The 22,277-nt window shown below is 37.7% G+C and overlaps 1 protein-coding gene across 1 annotated transcript in view; it reads left to right on the top strand.

Annotated features, from left to right (window-relative positions):
• The window catches only part of LOC137638460 (uncharacterized), a 265,349-nt gene that overhangs the window by 232,809 nt on the left and 10,263 nt on the right, over window positions 1-22,277 (top strand). Inside the window, exon 8 of the mRNA XM_068370531.1 lies at window positions 5,332-5,545. Coding sequence (XP_068226632.1) covers window positions 5,332-5,545 — 214 coding nt within the window. The remainder of the gene's footprint in view (window positions 1-5,331; window positions 5,546-22,277) is intronic.

Raw genomic sequence — 22,277 nt, 5'->3', positions numbered from 1 at the left:
TGAAAAACAGTTAGTTTCTAGTAATCGCGCTTCAAATATTTAGTATCATGCATGAACTTTTTATGATATGATACTTTGTTTATTGACGTTATGATTGGTATTTTTTTTGTATGTGACATTTTAAACAGTTATATATCGATATTAGATTTAATTTGTCCTTGTTTATTTTAATAAATAGAAATAATTACTATTTTCTTACATTGGTATCAACTTGAGTGTCTCTCTCTCTCTCTCTCTCTCTTTTGAGGTTTTATTTTACCAGCCATAGTTGCTTTCCTAATCTACTGTTTGTATGTCACACAGCCTTGAATAAGCAAAGGTGAACAGATGCCAGATATTACTAGATTTTCAGGCATGAAGTGAAACGAAAATGCTGAAAAATCAAGTGGAAATAAACAGTATTTTAGACAGGTAAAAGCTTATTCTCACGCTCGACCCTTTAAATAGGTTACACCATGATTACACCCATATGACCGTGGAATGTTAAACTGTGTTGTATGCTTGGATAGTTATAGAATATAAATCCATGAAAAAACTCAAATTAGATTTTTTGGAAAAAATAATTGGTTCCTAGGTGATCCGGCCCTTTAAGACTGACCAATGTGTGCCTTGTATGTCATACTCATGTAAGATATATATGAAGTTTCATTCAGGCTGGAACAGCATTTTAAGTGATTTATTTTGCACTTGAATTGGCCACTAATGTATCAAAGTGTTGAGCCTGATGTTCTCTTGAATGAGAATCTGGTCATTATAATTGATAGGTGTATTTCTTCTTGTGGGTTAAAATACCAACTGAAAGACAAACTCTTGTCCAAATATGATTGAAGACATGCTTATTTGGAATAACTATGTTCAGCTAAGAGTTTTTGCTCAGAGAGTTCATGTTTCAACAGAAAAGTGATACAATTTTACCATAAAAGAAACCCTTTCTGGTACAAGCCAGGAAAATAAATAGTGGGCTACCTTTAAATCTGCACTCCATGTGTAGACTTCAGTTCCTCCATTACTTAAACCAGATGGCTCTGTCACACACTGTCCAATTGAAAAGGCAACCTTTTTGGCTAATGCTTGACACTAAGCAGAGTAATGAGAAACTCTTATCTTTCTCATTCCTGTTTTCCTAGAGCTGAACTAACTACTTTTGCTTTTTGATTTTGGGAAATTATAGCTCTTCCTTTATGGACCTTGATGCGTATGGAGGTGTAGACCCAAATAGTATTTTTCCTTAGTTTTTGTTAAGACCACAGATTTTTTAGCTTCAAAGTTGTCTTATTTTTTGCAAGTTAGCAAAGAGAGATTCTTCTTGCATTTGTTGGAGAATTGGTTATGATTGCCACCCAATTTCCATAACTCCCATATCTAGATTGTTTTATGTCTTTTGGCAAAACGTCTAAGTAGGTATGCTGAAAGTAGTAATATGTTCTCTGGTTTGCCGTTTGGCTTTTTCGCCTTGGAGCATGTGATTCCCTTCCTACAATTTCCAATGCTGTACAGAATTACCTTGATTTAGGCTAGAAGTTTGTATGATTGGCCTTGATTTTAGTGCTCCCTTTGACTGTGGTAGTTGATACTACTCTTTATGCCTCAATTCCATCTCCTGAAAATAGATCTGGGATTGGTGAATCCCTTACTAGAGATCTATTTAAAATTAGTGCATGAAGTTATATCCCAACAAAACTCAAAGTATGGTTGTAAGTAGGTTGAGGACAATGGCTTGTCATCATCCAGATCTCTGCATTGATAATGTTTCTTTAACTATATACAACTCTAAAATGTCAGGTGTTATTCCTGATGGCAAAGTTACTTTTGCAAAACACATTCGTTTCATTTCTTCCTCAGTTGCACAAAAAAATTAGCTTATTGAAAAAGTCTACAAGATTTTCAATGATCCATCTATCCTGAAAAAAGTGTTTTTATTCTTTCTTTTACCATGTTATGAGTAGTTGTCATGTCTCGTCTTCAGCTGCAGACTCAAATATAATTTGTTGGACAAAAACTTGGTCCATTAATTTCTTATCTTTATATTAATCTCTATCACCATCATTCATGTAGTTCTTTTTGCATGAAGCATGAGATTTTTTATAACTTGACCATCCTTTGCATTCAGATCTTCTCAGACTCAAACTGTACCAACCAGTATGTAGTACTAGGATGGAAGTTCTTCTTAAAATTCTTGACTACTCCGTCAGAAGGTTCCACCTGTAACTAGATTGTGGAATGATCTTTCTAATTAGGCTGTTGATTTGGAGGAACTTCAGGAGTTCAAACTTTCAATTAATGTTTTTATGTTGAACAGGTTGACATTATTCTCTCTTCTTTTTTATATATAGACATCTATTTTAATGTTATTGATCTTAAGATATTTTATATTTTTTATTATTACTTCTCATACATCAACATCATTCAATTAGTTCTTTTTGCATTGTGCATGAGATTTTTCATAATTCTGACCATTCTTTGCATTTAGATCTCAGATTGTACCATTCAGTACATAATACAAGGGTGGGATCCCATTCTAAAATTCTTGCCTACTCCGTCATAAAGTTCAACATCCAGATCTCTGTATTGAAAATGTTTCTTTAACTATATACAACTCTAAAATTTTAGATGTAACTCTTGATAGAAAATTACTTTTGCAAAACACATTTGTTTTGTTTCTTCAAGTGCACAAAAATTAGCTTGTTGAGAAAGTCTAATATTCAGTGATCAGTATTTATTGTATCTGTAATAGCCATACATACCTTACATTCCAATAAGTGTTATGTTTTGTCTGAACCTATTTTCCCTGTTAGAGTCCTTGGACTTATAGCATCCTGCTTTTCCAACTAGGGTTGTAGCTCAGCTAATAATAATATTAATGATAATAATAATAATTCTTTATTTCTTTTCCTCACTGGGCTATTTCTCCTTTTGGAATCCTTGGGCTTGTAGCACCCCACTTTTCCAACTTGGGTTGTAACTTCGCTAGTAATAATGATAATAATTCAGCCACTAAACCCTTGCATTTCTGCTTGCCTAGATTTTCTATATGACACCAAGATTGCGAGGCAGAAGATCGAAGGTAATATGGATCCTAATATCCCTCCTCACGCCAAAGTAAGGGCCCTTAAGCTACATAGTTTCTTTTGAGTTGAGTTCTCATTTCAGATTGTAGATGCTTTTAAATTTATATCTATTTAAATCTTTATAGATATTTTATAGTGTCTTAAGGTTCATATGGAATCTGGAATTGCTAGTCTTTTCTGAATCTGGGACAACACTATTGATTGTTTCCCTTGGAAGAGGCTATATCTGCTGATTTGGAAGAAAAAGAAACTTTCAGACTTACCTTATTCAACTCATTTCTGTATTTCTAAACAATAAAGTTACATGATGTTTGAAAAGAAGACAATTGTTAATTCAAGGCAGCCTCCTTCATCTTCTTGCATTGTAGGCTGAACTGAGGGTAAATTTTCTGATTTCATCATCCCTTGCTACAATTAACTAGCCTAGCCTTTCGTGGCTTTTTCCCTGAACTAACAAAGTTCCCCTTAGCACTTGCTCTGTTAACATGATCGTAGCCATTACAATGTGTTATCACATGAGAGGTATTGTCAGCCCTTCTTATTCGCAGGGTTTAGGTAAGAGAGACAAATCGAAAATCCCCATATGCTTGCTGCCTTAGGGTGGATCAACTCATAACCTATTAACTCACTGACAATTGCCTACCTGCAGTTGACTAGCATAACAGGTAATCCACTTTACTGCACCATATTCTTTTCACATGCTTTCTATCATGGTATTTTAGTTCATACCACTTTTCAGAGGTAATGGTACATTATTAACGCAGCTTCAGTATAAGCTCTTTCCATGTATAAAACAAAAACATTTGTAAAACAATTGTACAAACATTCTTTAATAAAGCTCGATTATTTTTTTTTCAAATCATGGTTTTTTAGAATTTGTAAACTATTTGGTTAGCTGATGAAATGAAATGCTGAGTTGTAAGGTTTTGTATACAGTATAGTACTGCAAATACAATATTATTAGTTCATTATCACTGATGAGTATTCATTTGAAATGATAAATATTCATATGAATATTTATCTTACCACAAGTGAAAAAAAATAAGCAAATGTGACTAAAACATCACTAACGTTTATGAAGCTCTATGTACAAAAATCTATGGCACACTACGCCTTGAGCTTTGCTCGTTGAACATGAAGTGTACATATGCTATGCATACACCATACTATCGTACACAGTAATTATTATCATTATTATTTGCCAAGCTACAACCCCAGTTGGAAAAGCAGGATGCTACAAGGCCAGGGGCCCCAAGAGGGAAAATAGCCCAGTGAGGAAAGGAAACGAGGAAAAATAAAATATTTTAAGAACAGTAACAACATTTTAATAAATATGTCCTATGTAAACTATAAAAACTTTAACAAAACAAGAATAAGAGAAATTAGAGAGAATAGTGTGCCCGAGTGTAGCCTCAAGTAAGAAATCTCTAACCCAAGACAGTGGAAGACCATGGTACAGAAGCTATGGCACTACCCAAGACTAGAGAACAATGGTTTGATTTTGGAGTGTCCTTCTCGTAGAAGAGCTGCTTACCAAAGCTAACGAGTCTCTTCTACCCTTACTAAGAGGAAAGTAGCCACTGAACAATTACAGTGCAGTAGTTAACCCTTTAGGTGAAGAAGAATTGTTTGTTATGGCTGTTGTACATGACTGAATATGCATTATCTAAAGAAAGTGACCAAAATGGCACTAAATACTAGGTAAATTTTGAACCTAATTTTAGTCAGCAGTTGAGTTAGATATCTCGAGTTCGTTAACAAATCTTTACTGTAGATAGTATGCCCTTCTGGCTTTATGATGGTTTGAAAAGATGGTTGCCGACAAGAAAATAAGAGTACCCTAGTAACCATTGTCTTAAGCGTTAGTTATGGTTCTCAGTTGGTGATGTGTCATCATATAGTAGATAAACGCCTCACAACAGCCAATCCCAAATATACAGATTTAATTTCATCATAATACTGTAAAGGTATTGTATGCTCATGAAAGAAAGTAGCTCTTTCAAAATTATCTACTGTTTATACAGTAATAAGAGTGAAAATGAAATGACTTTATTCAAAATGTATACTGTATTGGTGTAATGATGAACCAAATGTGTAATAAGAGTGAAAATGAATGACTTTATTTAAAATGTATACTGTATTGGTGTAATGATGAACCAAATGTGTGTTCCAAAAATATTGTATATTCTATATAAGTACATTCAGCTTTTGCTTATATTTACCAGAATTTATACGTTTGTAACTACTGTAATTTTCTTTTCAGTTTGCCATGCAGAAGTAAATGCTGTCATGAACAAGAACTGTGGTGATGTGTATGGATGCACTATATATGTTGCATTGTTTCCTTGTAATGAGTGTGCAAAGATCATAATTCAAGCTGGAATTAAAAAAGTTGTCTATTTGAGTGATAAATACAAGGAATTACCTGAAGTAATTGCTTCCAAGAAAATGCTAGATTTGGTTGGAATCCCTTATGTGTAAGTAATAGTCCCCTCTTTTTACCTCATGAAATTACTATAAAAGGTTTTGTTTGATGTAGTGTCTTGTGATATTTTGATGTGATCCAAATTAACAGTACAGTAAAGTAATAATGATAGATGCTGTGGGTTTGTTTGGGAATAGCATAAGATATAGTTTTTTTTTTCTTTTTACACAGATTGAGTTTTGAGTAAATTGTTTATCTTTCCCAAAGAAATTTCTCTGGTCAAATTATTGTATAAGCAGTCTCTACATTGCATAGGTATTGATAAAATTTCTTTATGTACACTTCTTTATTTCTCAGCAGCTTTCATCTGTGAAGGGTAAGGATGAATTTGTTTATTATTTCTAAATGTTTAATTTATCTGTAATGGCCATACATACCATGGATTCAAATAAGGGACATGTTTTGTCTGAACCTTTTTAAATTTTAAGTACTGAACAGCACTGTGAAGTTTCATAAATCTATGTTTATGACTAAATCAAATGGCATTTAAAATCTAAAAGACTTTGAATTTATTTCTGTGGATCTCCCGTATGTTCATGTTACTTCTTCTCCAGAAGTTCTGTTTATTTATGTTAAGCCCAAGAATTTATTGAAAATGTCCCCATTTTCATTCCTTTCAAAAGATGCAGGTCCCTAGTAAAGTAATGAAACAATCTAGTGATTGATTGTAAGGAGCGCCATCAGTTGAACCTTATTCAGCTTTTCATTATTGCGTTACTATCAAGATGAATCCCATTTTTCAAGATCGAGATGAGTTTGTATTAAGTTGTCTTACTTACTGGGTTTGTTGGTAATTCTGCACAGGTAATGCACTTTGAGGTGTACGATGTTTCACAGTTCCTCTCAGGGAAAATATGTTTCAAATTACAATGTATATAGATCTGGAGAGTATACATTGCGTACTGGTAAAGCTTGTACTTCATAAACAGAACAACTGACATTTTATTCTCATACCAGCTGAGGGTAAATACAGAGACCAATTGTTTTGTGCAGAGTTGGTAATGATATGACACACCAATATTCAGTGTACCTTCCAAGCTAGGGATGAGTCCTTATGAATTTAGATCTTATTTCATTCAACAGCCTTCTATTATGGGAATTGAGTTGGTTACATTAACCTAACTGACATAATCAGATGTAGTGGTTATATTCATGTAGTGTTCCTTGAGTATTGATTTTGGATGTTCACTCCGGCTTACAGAATTAATTTTCTCTCATAGATTCTTTTGCTGCTAAATCCTTTCAGTTCCGCTGTCCTAGTTGCTATTTTAGACATCGAGATTGTGAAGCAGACATCCGAGTAGGTAATCTGGATCCTTATATCCCTCCTCTTATTAAAGTAAGCGCTCTTTACTAACATCGTTTCTAACTTGCAAGATGGTGTTTCATACCATATCGTAGATGCTCTTAATTTTCCATAGTTGATTTGATGTATCAGCTAAAGCTGGTCAACTGCGTCAAGTTTCGGGTGCCCCTACATTTTTATTTGCCCCTAGCTCTTCTTCTTTTTCTTTGCCTTTAGCTTTTCTTATTTCTATATGGGGTCGCTGTTTCCAGTCAGCCTTCTCCATCTTCCTCTGTCCTGTACTAGATGTCAGGATGCCTGAAAACTTTAAATCAATCAATCAGTCTGTCCTGTACATCATGTTCTTTTAGAGCCTTTTCCTTCATGTCATTCAATAATTTATCTTTCCACCTGAACTTTGGCTTTACCATCCTTCTTCTGCCCTCCACCTCCTTTTACATATGTGGTTATCTTCTCTCCTAATGACATGACCAAACTATTCAGTCTTCTTTCCTGAGCTTTTTTTGAAACCTCTAATACTTTGACTGTCCCCCTGATTGATTCATTCTGGATATTATCTTTTTTGTGATATCACACATCCAACTCAGCATTCTCATCTCAGCCACTTGAATTTTACTTTCTTGCTTTCTTTATTGGCCAAGTCTCTACCCCATAGAGCATGGTTGGTCTAACAACATTAATATAAAACTTTCTTTTAACCTTTACATTGATCCCCCTATCACGAAGTATCTTTGTTGACTTACTCCAATTGATCCATGCACACTAAATTCTGTGACTGACTTCTGCAACAAGGTTTCCATTTTCACTAATAACAGAATCAAGATATTTGAAGGAGCTATCCCCCTTTATGTCTTCTTGGCCTAGTTTCACTGTTCCCTATCATTATTCTCAACCTGTCCACATATATGCTGTATTTGTTCTGCTAATTTTTAAGCCTCTACACTCAAGTTCTTCTCTCCATCTTTCTAGCTTGAGTTGGACACCTTCTCTTGTTAGATCAGTCAACACAATGTCATCAGCAAACATTGCATTCCAAGGCACCTCTTCTCTAAAGCAGGCCATACATGCAGAGGATTGGCACACTGATTTGACCCCGATTGGCGCATTCACGCCAATCCTTAACGTGTATGGGGGGTAAACAGGACAAACCTGGCACGACTAGCCTGTCCTCTCATCCTGACAGCATGTTTGACCGAACAGGCCAATCTCATCGCAATTGGCAGTATGGCCCGCCAGTCTTGTGCGTGTATGGGCACAGACTAGCATGCTGACGGGGTTGGCTCACCTATTATGACACATATAATATTCCATACTTCGTACCTTGATCGGAGCACTTTTTATATTATAAAGATAAACTGATTGCCTTTCACAAGTTTGTAATATAATGCATTTCATTGCTCTTTATTTTAGGTTTTCGCCTCACATTTTCATTCACCAAGTTATGATTTCCTCTCCTTTTTCATAGTATTTTTTATCTTTAAAACCACACAGTATTCTGCCTTATTCATGCAATAGTATCTTGTATTCTGATAATTAACAGATACTGAAACAAAATGAAAAAAATTAATATTCTGATTAAGTTTTATGAATTCTCTTCATAGGAAAAAACGAAGTTGTAAAATATGGATAGAGGATAAATTAACCCTTTTACCCCAAAAGGAAGTACTGGTACGTTTCACAAAAGCCATCCCTTTACCCCCATGGACGTACCGGTACGTCCTTGCAAAAAAACGCTATAAAAAATTTTTTTTCATATTTTTTTTTAATTTTTTGAGAAAATTCAGGCATTTTCCAAGAGAATGAGACCAACCTGACCTCTCTATAACAAAAATTAAGGCTGTTACAGCAATTTAAAAAAAATATACTGCAAAATGTGCTGGGAAAAAAATAACCCTTTGGGGGTTAAGTGCTGGAAATTTCCAAATAACCTGGGGGTAAAAGGGTTAAGTAGCTACTGATAATTCTATTAACTAATGTATATCTCTCTCACATTTTCTCTCTGCCTATATAAACACAATCATTTTCAAATTTCTATCAATTAACGCAAAAACAAGTACGCCTAATTAAAATTGTAATAGTGCTTCAACATGAGATAATCTCCTAAAAGGTCTAAAAATCCATTTAGTATATTCCTCTCAGGAGACACTTTGACTCTCGTATTAATGGGGATAAACGGAAAAGGTAATCCCATAATGACTTCAAGAGAAATAAGTATATTAACACCGTAGTGGACAAATCACCATGTAGAAGCCGACAGAGAATGCCTATCACGTTCCTTCATATGATTATTTCAAGTCAGATTTCCTAGACTTATATTATATAAAAAAATAATGAAAGTAAAAATTACCAAAATTTGGCTTTTCAAAATTAGTTGTAGGCTACCAATTGTGCTTGATACCCAGTAATGGACCAAATTTAGTTAACAAGTACTAAATACGTCATCATGTGGGACTTTCCTGGGTGCTAAATCCTCTTGAACTTAGCAGGCTAGTCCGTAGCTTGTGTGGACATTTCTCACAGGGTTGGAGCGCCGCTCCAGTCCTTAAGGACAAACCATACGGTCAGTCCTCTGTGTGTATGGCCGGCTTAAGTTCCATTGTTATAACATCCATCATAATATCAAACATGTAGGGACTAAGGGCTGAGCCCTGGCGGAGACCAACTTTCACCTTAAACTTCTCTGTACAGTGAACCCTCGCTACTTCGCGGTTCGACCATCGCGGATTCACCACTTCGCGGATTTTTTCCATAACCCATATATATACAGTAATATATATATATATATATATATATATATATATATATATATATATATATATATATATGTATGCATGTATTTATGTATATATGTAGGTATGTATATGTGTATACATATAAATATATATATACACACACACACACATATATATATATATACAGTATATATATATATATATATATATATATATATATATACATACATATATATATATATATATATATATATATATATATATATATATATATATATATATATATATATATATATATCTATATCTAAAGTAGGAAGATGTGATGTAGTTCTAAGGGAAAAGTATGGGAAATATGTCTGGGTAATAAGCAAAGCTCTACCTCCAGTTTGTTTCTACATTATGATCAGAGATAAATGTAAACAAAACATTGGTTGCCATTTTTTATTGTGCTTTTTAGCATGTTTAGGAAATGCATGATATAAAATCACCTTTAATATTTGTGCCTGTTTTAGTTTAGGGTACTGTAGTACATGCATTAAGTGTTCTGTACATTAAAGGGTAGTTTGTTAACAGTACTACGTACAAGGGAAGGTTTTAAAAGTCTGAATATACATGTTGAATAAATAGGTAAATATGGTGTCACTACTTCGCGGATTTTCACCTATCGCGGCCGCGACTGGAACCTATCTACCGCGATAAACGAGGGTTCACTGTAGTTCCAATAGTGCTTCCTACTAGTATGGTTGCCTCTGCATACATATCTTTCATTATTCTGACATACTTTTCAGAAACTTTTCTTTCTCAAGCACCTCCACGCTTCCTGCCTAGGTACCCTATCATAGGCTTTTTCCGACTCATAAAACATCATATGTAGTCCTTTCTGTTTGCTCTATATTTTTCTACTGTCTGCTTTAGTGCAAATATTGCATCAACTGTAATTTTTCCTGGCATAAAACCAAATTGCTCTTCACAAATTGTGGTTTCCATCCTCAATCTTCCTTTTATTATTCTCTCATATATTTTCATTGTATATGATATTAGCTTAATCCCTCTGTAGTTTCCACACCTGCACATCACCCTTCCCTTTGTAGATTGGGACCATTTGGCTATTTCTCCACATGTCTGGCATTCTTTCTGGGCAATACATTTTAGATATTAAATCCCACAGGATGTCTATGCCTTCCTCTCCTAAACACTTCCACACTTCAGCTTGTATTCCATCAGTTCAAACTACTTTTCCGTTCTTCATTGTGGGTGTACTTTATTAGGGTGTACACTAGCATTTGTGATTTTATTACCATTATATGTCTCTATAAGGGAGACTCAAATATTGTACTATAGTGAGGTATTTGTATTCAGTGAAGAACTGTAGTTAGAAACAATAAAGTTTAATTTTTAAATAATAAAATTCTATTACTCTGGAGGTGCCATTACATAGGATATGCTCTTCTTCCCTAAACCTCAACATATGCTCAGTACTAACATGTCAGTTGTAAACGGAGTGTGATAATCAAGTGTTGACTTAAATCTTGTAGATAAATCTATTTATAAGATTTTTAAGGCAAGTTCTGATGCAACGTTTTCCTCAAATTAATCAGAGACAGCTGTTTCTAAGACTAATTGTATACAGTATACCTCTCAATTTACTTTTAGCTGTGGATAAGAGTCCTTAAACAACAAACAGAAAGCATGTGAAAAGAATGTAGTGCAGTACAGTGGGTTACCACAGGTAGGTAATGGTCAGTTACTTGATAGGTTATGAATTGACCCACCCTATGGCAGCAAGCTTTCACGGATTCTCGCCTTAAGTGTCTTTCTGTTACCTAACCCCCACGAGTAAAGAGAACTTACTGCGTTACTGTAATATACACTACAGTATTAGGGAGTGTTGTTAGATAGCAACAACTGTGTTTTGTTGTTACTTATAAGCAGCTTGGCGGGGAAATACTTAAACATCATGACAACCTAAGTAGTCTTACCTTGTATTAAAGCTGTTTTCATTCATTTTAATGTACAGTTATCTTTGAAAATTAGTGTAAACTACAACACTGTGATAGAAACCATGTAAAAACTATATAGTACAGTACTGTGAGTTATTTAAGGTGTTAGTTGATCGCTAGTAGGAAGTTGTCATTTGTTTTGGGGGTATTACCAATTGTCTCACCCTAGGACACCAATATTTCCTGTTTGAGTTGTCTCACCCTAGGACACCAATATTACCTGTTTGAGTTGTCTCACCCTAGGACACCAATATTACCTGTTTGAGTTGTCTCACCCTAGGACACCAATATACTTCAACTAGAGCCAAGGAGATTTTTAACGCATTTTGTGAGCAAGTATTTTAAAAGTCCCCTAGATTATTTAAGTTAGCTTCCATGAGAAAGTCATAGGTCAGTTTGTTTCATTGTTAATTATAAAATTTATTATACTTAGTGAGGTAGTAGTTATGTTTCTGTTACCAGGACTAACTTGAGTACCTTTCTTCAGTTCTTACTTTAACTGTTTTTATAAAATTGTTATTTTCAATTATCAAAGGGTATTTTTTAGTTTTAGTTTGGTTTTCTAATCATATTTGTCTAGACTTATCCATCAAATGTTTTATAGCACAGGCACAGTAAGATCTCCTTGACTGCTGATTCTCTGACTGCAGATCAGAATATACACTTGAACTATTGATGCCATTATAGAGGATATACGCTGATACTGTTACGTAGCTGTGAAGCACCAGGCACAATGGTTAAACTTTATGACATTACATCACCACTGTAAAGTAGGCTGTTGTAAAGCCACTGTATATATCCACAAATAAGATAACCCTTAAATCTTAAATTCACCCCTGAAAATTGTTAATCACCTTATACAAACTGATCTGAAAATCACACCTTGAATTGAAAGTGATGGTTATTGGTAGGCTAACCTCTGCCTCGGTTCGATAACTGATGATATAGGTAAACAAACCATATATACCTTAAATGTTATTGGCATATGTTGATGATAAATAGCCTATTTGATGAAAAATTCCATATCAACAATGAAATCAACTTTCATCTATGCAAGTCCAGCTTCAAAAATGTGAACATTGTGGTATGGCTGCATTCTCTTTATCTTTCTCTAACCTTTCAATAAGTTTATGGTAGTGTTAATGATGGTAGTAATAACATTTACGTTAGCATAATATTCCACTGACTGAGAACTGAAATTAGGAAAAATATGTTGGGAATGGAATGTATGATTATTGTTTGTAACAGTTTAGAACAATCATAGACAGTAAATTATCCTACTCTCATTAGCGGTAGCATGTTTTTGTTGACTAAATGTCATCCTGTAGAGTCACGTCTATAGGAATTAGTAAGGATACAATAAGTAAAATATTTTTAATAACATTCATCATCATCATCATCTCCTCCTATGCTTATTGATGCAAAAGGGCCTCGGTTAGATTTCGCCAGTAGTCTCTGTCTTGAGCTTTTAATTCAATACATCTCCTTTCATCATCTCCTACTTCACACTTCATAGTCCTACAGTACATCGGTACCCCATGTTGAGATTGAGGTTATCATGGCATGCTTGCACGCAGCTGATGGCCACTTATCGGCAGTGGAGCGACTGGTACCATGTACCTATCTGCACGAGGCCAGAATTTTTCATAAAATAGGCTATTTATCATGAACATATGCCAATATGTAAGGTATACTGTTTATGGTTTGGTTACCTGTATCATTGGTTATCGTACCAAGACGTAGGTTAGCCTACCAATAAACATCACTTTGAATTCAACGTGTGATTTTCAGATCAGTTGTATAATATGACCCTGCTCTACAGTAGTGATGTAATGTCATACAGTTTAAAAATTTTGCCTGGTACTTCACGGTTACGTAACATTATCAGCGTATATCCTTTATAATGGTGTCAACAGTCTTAAAAAATGTTAATATAATTAGTTATCACTTTGATGTGCATATGCATTCTTTTGTTCATTATGATCGATGATAAGATGTGAACTAAACAATGGTTTCCATTTTAGGCGGGGTGTTTAGGAAAAACATGGAATAGAATTGGCTTTATTTCATCTATTCTGAATTTCTTAGAATACAGTAAGTAAAACAACATTAGAAATAACATCATCATTACATAACCAACATTTGGAAAGATATCCGTTGCTACATACCCACAGATGTTTTGTAATTTAGCACTCATCTTATAGAACTACGGGCCAACCAAGGGAAAGGCCTGTGCCAACAAGAAGTGTTGGCTTTAATACACTACGAACGAATCTTATACAGTGGAACCTCTACATCCGAACGTATCTACATCCGAATTTTCCAACATCCGAAGTAAAATTCGAGCAAATTTTTGACTCCACACCCGAATTTTATTTCGACACACGAAGTAAGCAATTTTCGTCGTGCCGGTTGTATCCGAATTTTTCGACACGCGAAGTACAATTCGAACACGTTCCTACTCTACACCCGAATTTTTTTTTCGACACCCGAAGTAAACAATACTCGTACGTGTAGTCGGTGCTCACAGCGCCTGAAGTGTTTTTTATTTCCGCCGATAGAAGGCAGCACTTCGACCTCGGAGGGACCCTCAATTAGCGCGGCTTGGGTCAGTCCTCTGTTCTCGTCGGCTTCTTGCGGTTGTGCCGTGTGCGTTCTGCTATTAACTGTGTTTTAATCGTGATTTTTTACGTGCATCCTTTTACGGTAATTTACGTAAAGTATGGGTCCTAAAAGGCTTAGTTTTGCAAGTGGTAGTGGTAGTGGTGAGAAAAGGAAGAAGGAAATGCTTTCTTTAGACGTAAAGCAGGAAATTATTGAAAAACATGAGCGTGAGTAGTAAAGCATGTGTTAGAATAGGAAATGAAGTGAGCGATTGGTTTCCGGTGAGAGTGGGGCTGAGACAGGGATGTGTGATGTCGCCGTGGTTGTTTAACTTGTATGTTGATGGAGTGGTGAGAGAGGTGAATGCTCGAGTGCTTGGACGAGGATTAAAACTGGTAGGCGAGAATGATCATGAATGGGAGGTAAATCAGTTGTTGTTTGCGGATGATACTGTACTGGTAGCAGACACAGAAGAGAAGCTTGACCGACTAGTGACAGAATTTGGAAGGGTGTGTGAGAGAAGGAAGTTGAGAGTTAATGTGGGTAAGAGTAAGGTTATGAGATGTACGAGAAGGGAAGGTGGTGCAAGGTTGAATGTCATGTTGAATGGAGAGTTACTTGAGGAGGTGGATCAGTTAAAGTACTTGGGGTCTGTTGTTGCAGCAAATGGTGGAGTGGAAGTAGATGTACGTCAGAGAGTGAATGAAGGTTGCAAAGTGTTGGGGGCAGTTAAGGGAGTAGTAAAAAATAGAGGATTGGGCATGAATGTAAAGAGAGTTCTGTATGAGAAAGTGATTGTACCAACTGTGATGTATGGATCGGAGTTGTGGGGAATGAAAGTGATGGAGAGACAGAAATTGAATGTGTTTGAGATGAAGTGTCTGAGGAGTATGGCTGGTGTATCTCGAGTAGATAGGGTTAGGAACGAAGTGGTGAGGGTGAGAACGGGTGTAAGAAATGAGTTAGCGGCTAGAGTGGATATGAATGTGTTGAGGTGGTTTGGCCATGTTGAGAGAATGGAAAATGGCTGTCTGCTAAAGAAGGTGATGAATGCAAGAGTTGATGGGAGAAGTACAGGAGGAAGGCCAAGGTTTGGGTGGATGGATGGTGTGAAGAAAGCTCTGGGTGATAGGAGGATAGATGTGAGAGAGGCAAGAGAGCGTGCTAGAAATAGGAATGAATGGCGAGCGATTGTGACGCAGTTCCGGTAGGTCCTGCTGCTTCCTCCGGTGCCTTAGATGACCGCGGAGGTAGCAGCAGTAGGGGACTCAGCAGTATGAAGCTTCATCTGTGGTGGAAATGTGGGAGGTTGGGCTATGGCACCCTAGCAGTACCAGCTGAACTCGGCTGAGTCCCTGGTTAGGCTGGAGGAACGTAGAGAGTAGAGGTCCCCTTTTTGTTTTGTTTCTTGTTGTTGTCGGCTACCCCCCAAAATTGGGGGAAGTGCCTTTGGTATATGTATGTATGTATGATGAGCGTGAGTGAACTTGCTAAACAGTATGGCCGTAATATGTCGACGATCTCTACAATCCTTAAACAGAAGGAAGCTGTTAAAGCAGTGAAACCTTCTAAGGGGATCACCATTATTTCAAAATGCCGTAGCCCTATCATTGAAGAGATGGAACGACATCTGCTAGTGTGGATCAAGGACAGAGAGATTGCTGGCGACACCATCACCGAAACCGTCATCTGCGAGAAGGCGCACGTCATCTTTACGGACTTGAAGGAGGAGAGCTCTGGGGGTGATGCAGGGGAAAGTTCAACCGAACCTTCCTCAGACGATTTCAAGGCATCTCGTGGCTGGTTTGAGAAATTTAAGAAACGGTCCGGGATTCATTCAGTTGTTCGCCACGGAGAGGCTGCTAGTGCGGACACAAAGGCTGCAGCTGACTTTGTCAAGAACTTCGAAAGGATCGTGCTGGAAGAAGGCTATGTAGAGCAGCAAGTGTTTAATTGTGATGAAACCGGGTTGTTTTGGAAGAAGATGCCCAATCGAACCTACATCACCGCCGAAGAGAAGAAATTGCCTGGGCATAAGCCAATGAAGGATCGGTTGACTCTTGCCCTATGTGCCAACGCTAGCAGGGACTTTAAAGTCAAGCCCTTACTGGTTTACCATTCCGAGAACCCTAGGGCCTTTAAGGCACACAATGTCGATAAGGACCAGCTTCATGTTTTCTGGCGATCCAACTCGAAGGCCTGGGTCACTAGGCAGTTCTTTGTGCAATGGGTTAACCAAGTTTTCGGCCCTTCTGTGAAGAAGTATCTTCATGAACAGAAATTGTCTTTAAAGGGCCTGCTATGCCTTGACAATGCACCCGCTCCCCCCCCCCCCCCCCGGACTTGAAGATGATATCTTCGATGAATTTAACTCGACGGACCCTCAATTCTGCCTGGAAGAAGCTGTGGCCTGATGCAGTTTCTCCCCGAGATTTCGAAGGTTTTGACCCCGAACCTGATCCCGTGGTGGGTGCAGCGGAAGACGTAGAGGAAATCGTCTCCCTTGGCAAGTCCATGGGTCTGGAGGTCGACGCAGATGACGTTACGGAACTCGTCGCCGAACATCACGACGAACTTACCACAGAGGAGCTCAAGGAACTCCATGCTATGTCTGAGCACATGAGTGATGACGAGGAAGGGATCGAGGAGGTAGAACATGTGTTAGGTTCGGCGCATATAAAAGAGGTGTTAGGAAAATATCAAGACGTGGTCGACTTCATCGATAAATACCATCCAAAAATATTGCAGGTTTGTCGTGTAGTTGCGCAGTTCGATGGTGTTTGCCTAACTCACTTTCGAAACATTCTGAAAAGCCGTACCAAGCAACTATCTATCGATAATTTCTTTAAAAAAACTACGAAGCGAACTCGTGATGAAGAGGATGTAAGTGATTCAAAGAAAACGGCAAAGAGTGAAGCGGAAGAAAGTGAAACAAAGAAAACGGCAAAGAGTGAAGCGAAAGAAATTCAATCAATTTTAAGTGTAGAGAGTGAAAGTGATTAAAATTAATCATCAAAAAGAAAAAAAGAAAATGTAAAAAAAATATAAAATATAAAAATAAAAAAAAAATAAGTTAAGTTATGTTAAAGTTCACTTAGTGTAAGTTAGAATAAGTTACGGTAGTGTACGTTTATCGTAGTTAACCTCTCTACCTCCTCGCCGCCCGTCCGTCTCCTCTCTGCGTAGCAAGACAACAACACCTGTGCTGGAGTTTCTAAGGTAAAGTGACGCTAAAAACCTGTTTCTTATTTATCATTTTTTGCTAATTCTTCTTTTTTATATGTCTATTATCTAATTTAGTGTGCATTATTCTCATGGGAAATTATGTGTAGTAGTTTATTAAGAAGTTATCATAGGTTTTTGGGCTCAATGACAGATTAATCCTATTTCAATATATTCTTATGGGAAAATTCGTTTCGACATCCGAACACTTTCTACATCCGAAGTTGGTTCTGGAACGGATTAAATTCGTAGGTAGAGATACCACTGTACAACAAATGTGACCTAAATCAATTCAAATTTGCCATAATTTTTGACCTGGTCTTATCTAAAAGTCGTCTTATACATGGAAATATATCTCCTGAAGCGTTTCAAGTAAAGGGAATACTGGTCCAAAGTTTAAATGGTTTCTCATATTCTTCCCCCTTCTATTTCCTTTTCAATTATCTTTTCCTTTTATTTACTATTATTTACTGTCCATTTCAGTCTACATTTATTGCTTATACTCTATTATTCTTTTCTTTATTCTATATTGTATCCTTACTCCCATTCTTATTACCGATTATCATTATTCCCTTTTATTCATTATTGCTCACTACAGCATATTCCATCTGTTGATTTGATTAAATTCAGATTTTATGAAGAGGAATTTCCTTCATAAAATTCTATATGAAATTTTTTCCTTGTTTTTCACTGAATAAAACCAGATTATGATACAGCACGCATACAGTACCCCTATTACTATTTTTAAGTTAAACCATCCCCTCCCCTGCATATGGCATGAGTGAGAATTATAGATTTGTTAATTTGAGAAATAATCCTAATTCTAATAATGAAATATATTATGTCTAGAAGCTCTGTTTAGCATTATTTACCCCCAAGAATTAAATAAGAAAAATTCACATTTTATTTCCTGATTATTATTATTATTATTATTATTATTATTATTACTATTACTATTATTACTTGCTAAGCTACAACCCTGGTTGGAAAAGCAGGATGCTATAATTCCAGGGCCCCAACAGGGAAAATAGCCCAGTGAGGAAAAAAGCAAAGGATAAAAATATTTCAAGAACAGTAACATTGAAATAAATATATCCTTTATAAACTATAAAAACTTTAACAAAACAAGAGGAAGAGAAATTAGATAGAATAGTGTGCCCAAGTGTACTCTCTAGCAAGAGAACTCTAACCAAAGGTTATAGGTAGCAGGTTGGCCAGGGCACCATTCTCCCGTTGAGATACTACCACTAGAAAATTATGGGGTCTTCTGACTGGCCAGATAGTACGACATTGGATCCTTCTCTCTGGTTACGGTTCATTTTTCATTAACCTACACATTCACACACCGAATAGTCTGGCCTATTCTTTACATATTATCCTCTGTCCTCATACATCTGACAACACTGAGATTACCAAACGATTCTTCTTTCTGTACTGTAATTGTTCAGTGGCCACTTTCCTCTTTGTAAGGGTAGAAGAGACTCTTTAGCTATGGTAAGCATCTTGTCTAGGAGAAGAATGCTCCAAAATTAAACCATTGTTCTCTAATCTTGGGTAGTCCCATGGCCTCTGTACTGCGGAAAGTAGCAGATGTTAACCCCTTGGGTGAAGAAGAATTGTTTGGTAATCTCAGTGTTGTTAGGTGTATGAGAACAGGAGAATCTGTAATGAATATGCCAAACTATTCGTTGTATGTGTAGGCAAAGGGAAAGTGAACCATAACCAGAGAGAAGGATCCAATGTAGTACTGTCTGGCCACTCAAAGGACTCCATAAAGTAATAAAGTAATGAGGTACTCTATCGGTTAATTGCAAGAAGTGAAAAACAGGTGTACAGCCCTTTGCACCTTTTGTCTGCCTACATGGCCTGCTGCTCACTTCTCTGATTGCAGTACATAGGTACCCCATGCTGAGAAGTTGCACTGATTGAGGTTGACATAGCGTTCTTGCACACAGCTGATGGCCACTGATTGGCAGTGGAGAGACTGGTAAAGTGTACCTATCTGCATGAGGTCGATGCCACCTCCCTACCCTGATCACTAGAGGGAGGAGTACATGTTACTCCTGTCCTTGCCGTGATGAGTGCCAGAGATCCTTCCCAAGCTGTTGTCAGCCATCCTGGTCCCTTCCTGGTCAATCATCAGCCCCATTACGTTGCAGGATCCTGTGCTTGCAAATCTTTTTGAGCCACCCAACCGGACCCCTCCAGAAAGAGAGGAGGGAGAGGGAAACGCTGATGCTAGAGTTCCCCCACTCCTACTGCCCTGAGTATGGGGATGCCTATCTGACCTTTTGGACTACCTGGCAAAGACAAAGGGCCAAGCTGTGGGTAGTAAGTGTACTTTAGTTGGCTTATCACTAATATTTCTGGGCTGTCAGCACTTCCTGTCTCACATACAGATAGCATTTTCTCATGATCCTCCAACATAACCAAAAGCCTGGAGTTTGTGGACTGAGGTATAAGGGATTTTGAAGAAATATGGCCTTTAAAGTCATTCAAGATGAGTTTTTATGCTTCTACGGCTGACTATTCTTGTTGGCCTATTGGAAATGTGCCTGCCTGGTAATTGCCGGCATGGAGTTTGAGTCCCGGTCAAACTTGTTAGTTTCTTTAGGTTCTGCAACCTCACCATCGTTGTGAGCTAAGGAGCCACTGCCTGACCCTCCCTGGTCCTAGCTTGTGTGGAGAGGGGGCTTGGGCACTAATCATGTGTAATAGAGTCAGTCTCTAGGGCATTGTCCTGCTTCCTAGGACCATTCGTGAGTGGCCTTTAAAAACCTTTAAACCTTTAAAAGTCATCCTCTTCACTGAACAAGTGTTTCTTTATCAAACAAAGTTCAGTGTGGAAACAGTACTGCCTCTGCTGAATTCCATCAAAGAAGCTGACTTCCTGCTTTGAGTAGATCTGAAGGATACGCACTTCTAAGTACCCTATCAATTTATCAGTCCTCTCAGAGGTACTTTTGCTTTTCCTACTATGATACAGTGTACCAGTTCAAGACTGCTTTGGACTGTGTAATAGTACTCAGGGTGTTCACATGAGTGTTCTCTGGTAATAGCTTTGCCCTGTTCATAAGTGATACATTTATTTATGTATCACAGCCATTGGCAGATCCTAGCTTCCTCCGTCAGGCAGTTGCTACAGGATTGAGATTGACTTCCTGCATTTTGTCACAATCTGAGTATTGTAATAAATTTGGAAAAGTCAAATATCATACCCTTACTGAAGTTGGAGTACTTGGGCATGCTAGTAGATGCAACAGCAGCGAGAGATTTTCTTTCTAACAATTCCATCTGCAACCAAGTAGTTACCATGACTATACCTGTCTAAGGCAACTAAGCAGTGCTCTAATCTTGGCACTGACCGAGTCTTCTTGGCCTCCTTTCCTCTCTGGAGAAGCTTATTCTTTACGGGCGCCTTCATCAGGGGTCCCTTCGAGGGTGTTTGAACAACCACAGTCCCATTCGACTGCTCGCCACCTGATATTCAGATGTTTTTAGATGGGTCAAAGGACAGGTGTGTTGCATGTCCTAGAAATGCAAGTAACGTTTCTAGCCCTACAAACATTTCAAGTACATTTGAGGAGGGACTCGGTTGTGTTGATGAGCGACACCACCATAGTAGTCTATGTCAACCAAGAAGGAATACTGTACTCTATTAGGACAAGGTTTCACTCCTTAGAATAGTCAGCTGGGTACATTGTGGAAAAGAAGTATTTACTAGCGGACAAACTTAGATGCCAGGAGCAGGTTGTAGGGTTGGAGTAGTCCTGCATTTCTGTGTAGTGGAAAGGCTTGATACTCTGTAGGGACTTCCGAAGACCGACCTGTTTGCCACGTGGCTAAATAAGGAACTTTGTATGTTGTTTCCCTGTTCCAGACCCATGGAATCTCAGGACACCTTCATCTTTCCTCCATTCAGCCTGATCTTCCCCTTCCGATTAACCAAGTGTTAATTATGCCAGACCTCAGGATGACCCTGTTGGCTCCCAAATGGTTACATGCTGAGTGGTATCGTGATATTTTAGCACTTCTACTTACAGTCCTAAGAAAAGCACCCCATTGGTCCACACTTCTCTGTCAGCTGCATCTTCAGAGGTACGACCAATCCGTAAAGTCGCTATAAGGAACTTCGCAGTGGGTGACTACCTAGTATCTCCTCCGAGTGAAAGGCTTTTCGCGAGGTATTGCACAGGATATGTCTTTATGTCTTCAACTGTCTACCAGGGAAGTGGGACATCTTTTGTGACTGTGGTCATAGAAGGGTTACTTCTCTAGTCAGAGGATCTCTACTGCAATCACAGATTTCTTGCTCTTCCTTCACCAAGAGAAACACCTCTCAGTTGCAGTTGTCAAAGGCTACATCTCAGCCTTGAGTATGGGCTTTCACCTGAATTCTAAAGACCCTTCCTCGTGGTAGTTACCTATACTCGTGAGGAGCATTGAATAGTCGTGCCCACTCATGACCAGGGCTCATGAATTCAAGGGTATAGGCCTTACCCTAACCATCAAGAGGAATCTTGCAGTTGGCCAGGTGTTGTAAACTGGAGCTTTGAAATTCCAAACCACCTTCACAGCTTTATACCTACGGAAGAATATCCACAAGTCCCTCGACACTTTTGTTTGTGGTCCTGTGGTGGCTTCTCAGGTAATTGTGTAGCCAGCCCAGCTCCCGCATGGGATAAAAAGCATCTTATCACTGGTGACGTGTACATATAAGTTTGGGATGTAAGGTATAATGACTGGCTCTTCTCTGTCTTTCCTTCCTCTCTTGGGGATGAAGTAGTCGTACTGTTACTCACTAGACCTGACTTGATGCAGGTAAAGCTATGGTTCTGGGCTCCATTCTTCAAAATAATT

Source organism: Palaemon carinicauda, chromosome 3 (assembly GCF_036898095.1).
Source record: "Palaemon carinicauda isolate YSFRI2023 chromosome 3, ASM3689809v2, whole genome shotgun sequence".
In the NCBI taxonomy this organism is placed as follows: Eukaryota; Metazoa; Arthropoda; class Malacostraca; order Decapoda; family Palaemonidae; genus Palaemon; species Palaemon carinicauda.
The sequence above is the reverse complement of the archived record's forward strand: the minus strand, read 5'-3'. Positions and strand labels throughout refer to the sequence as shown.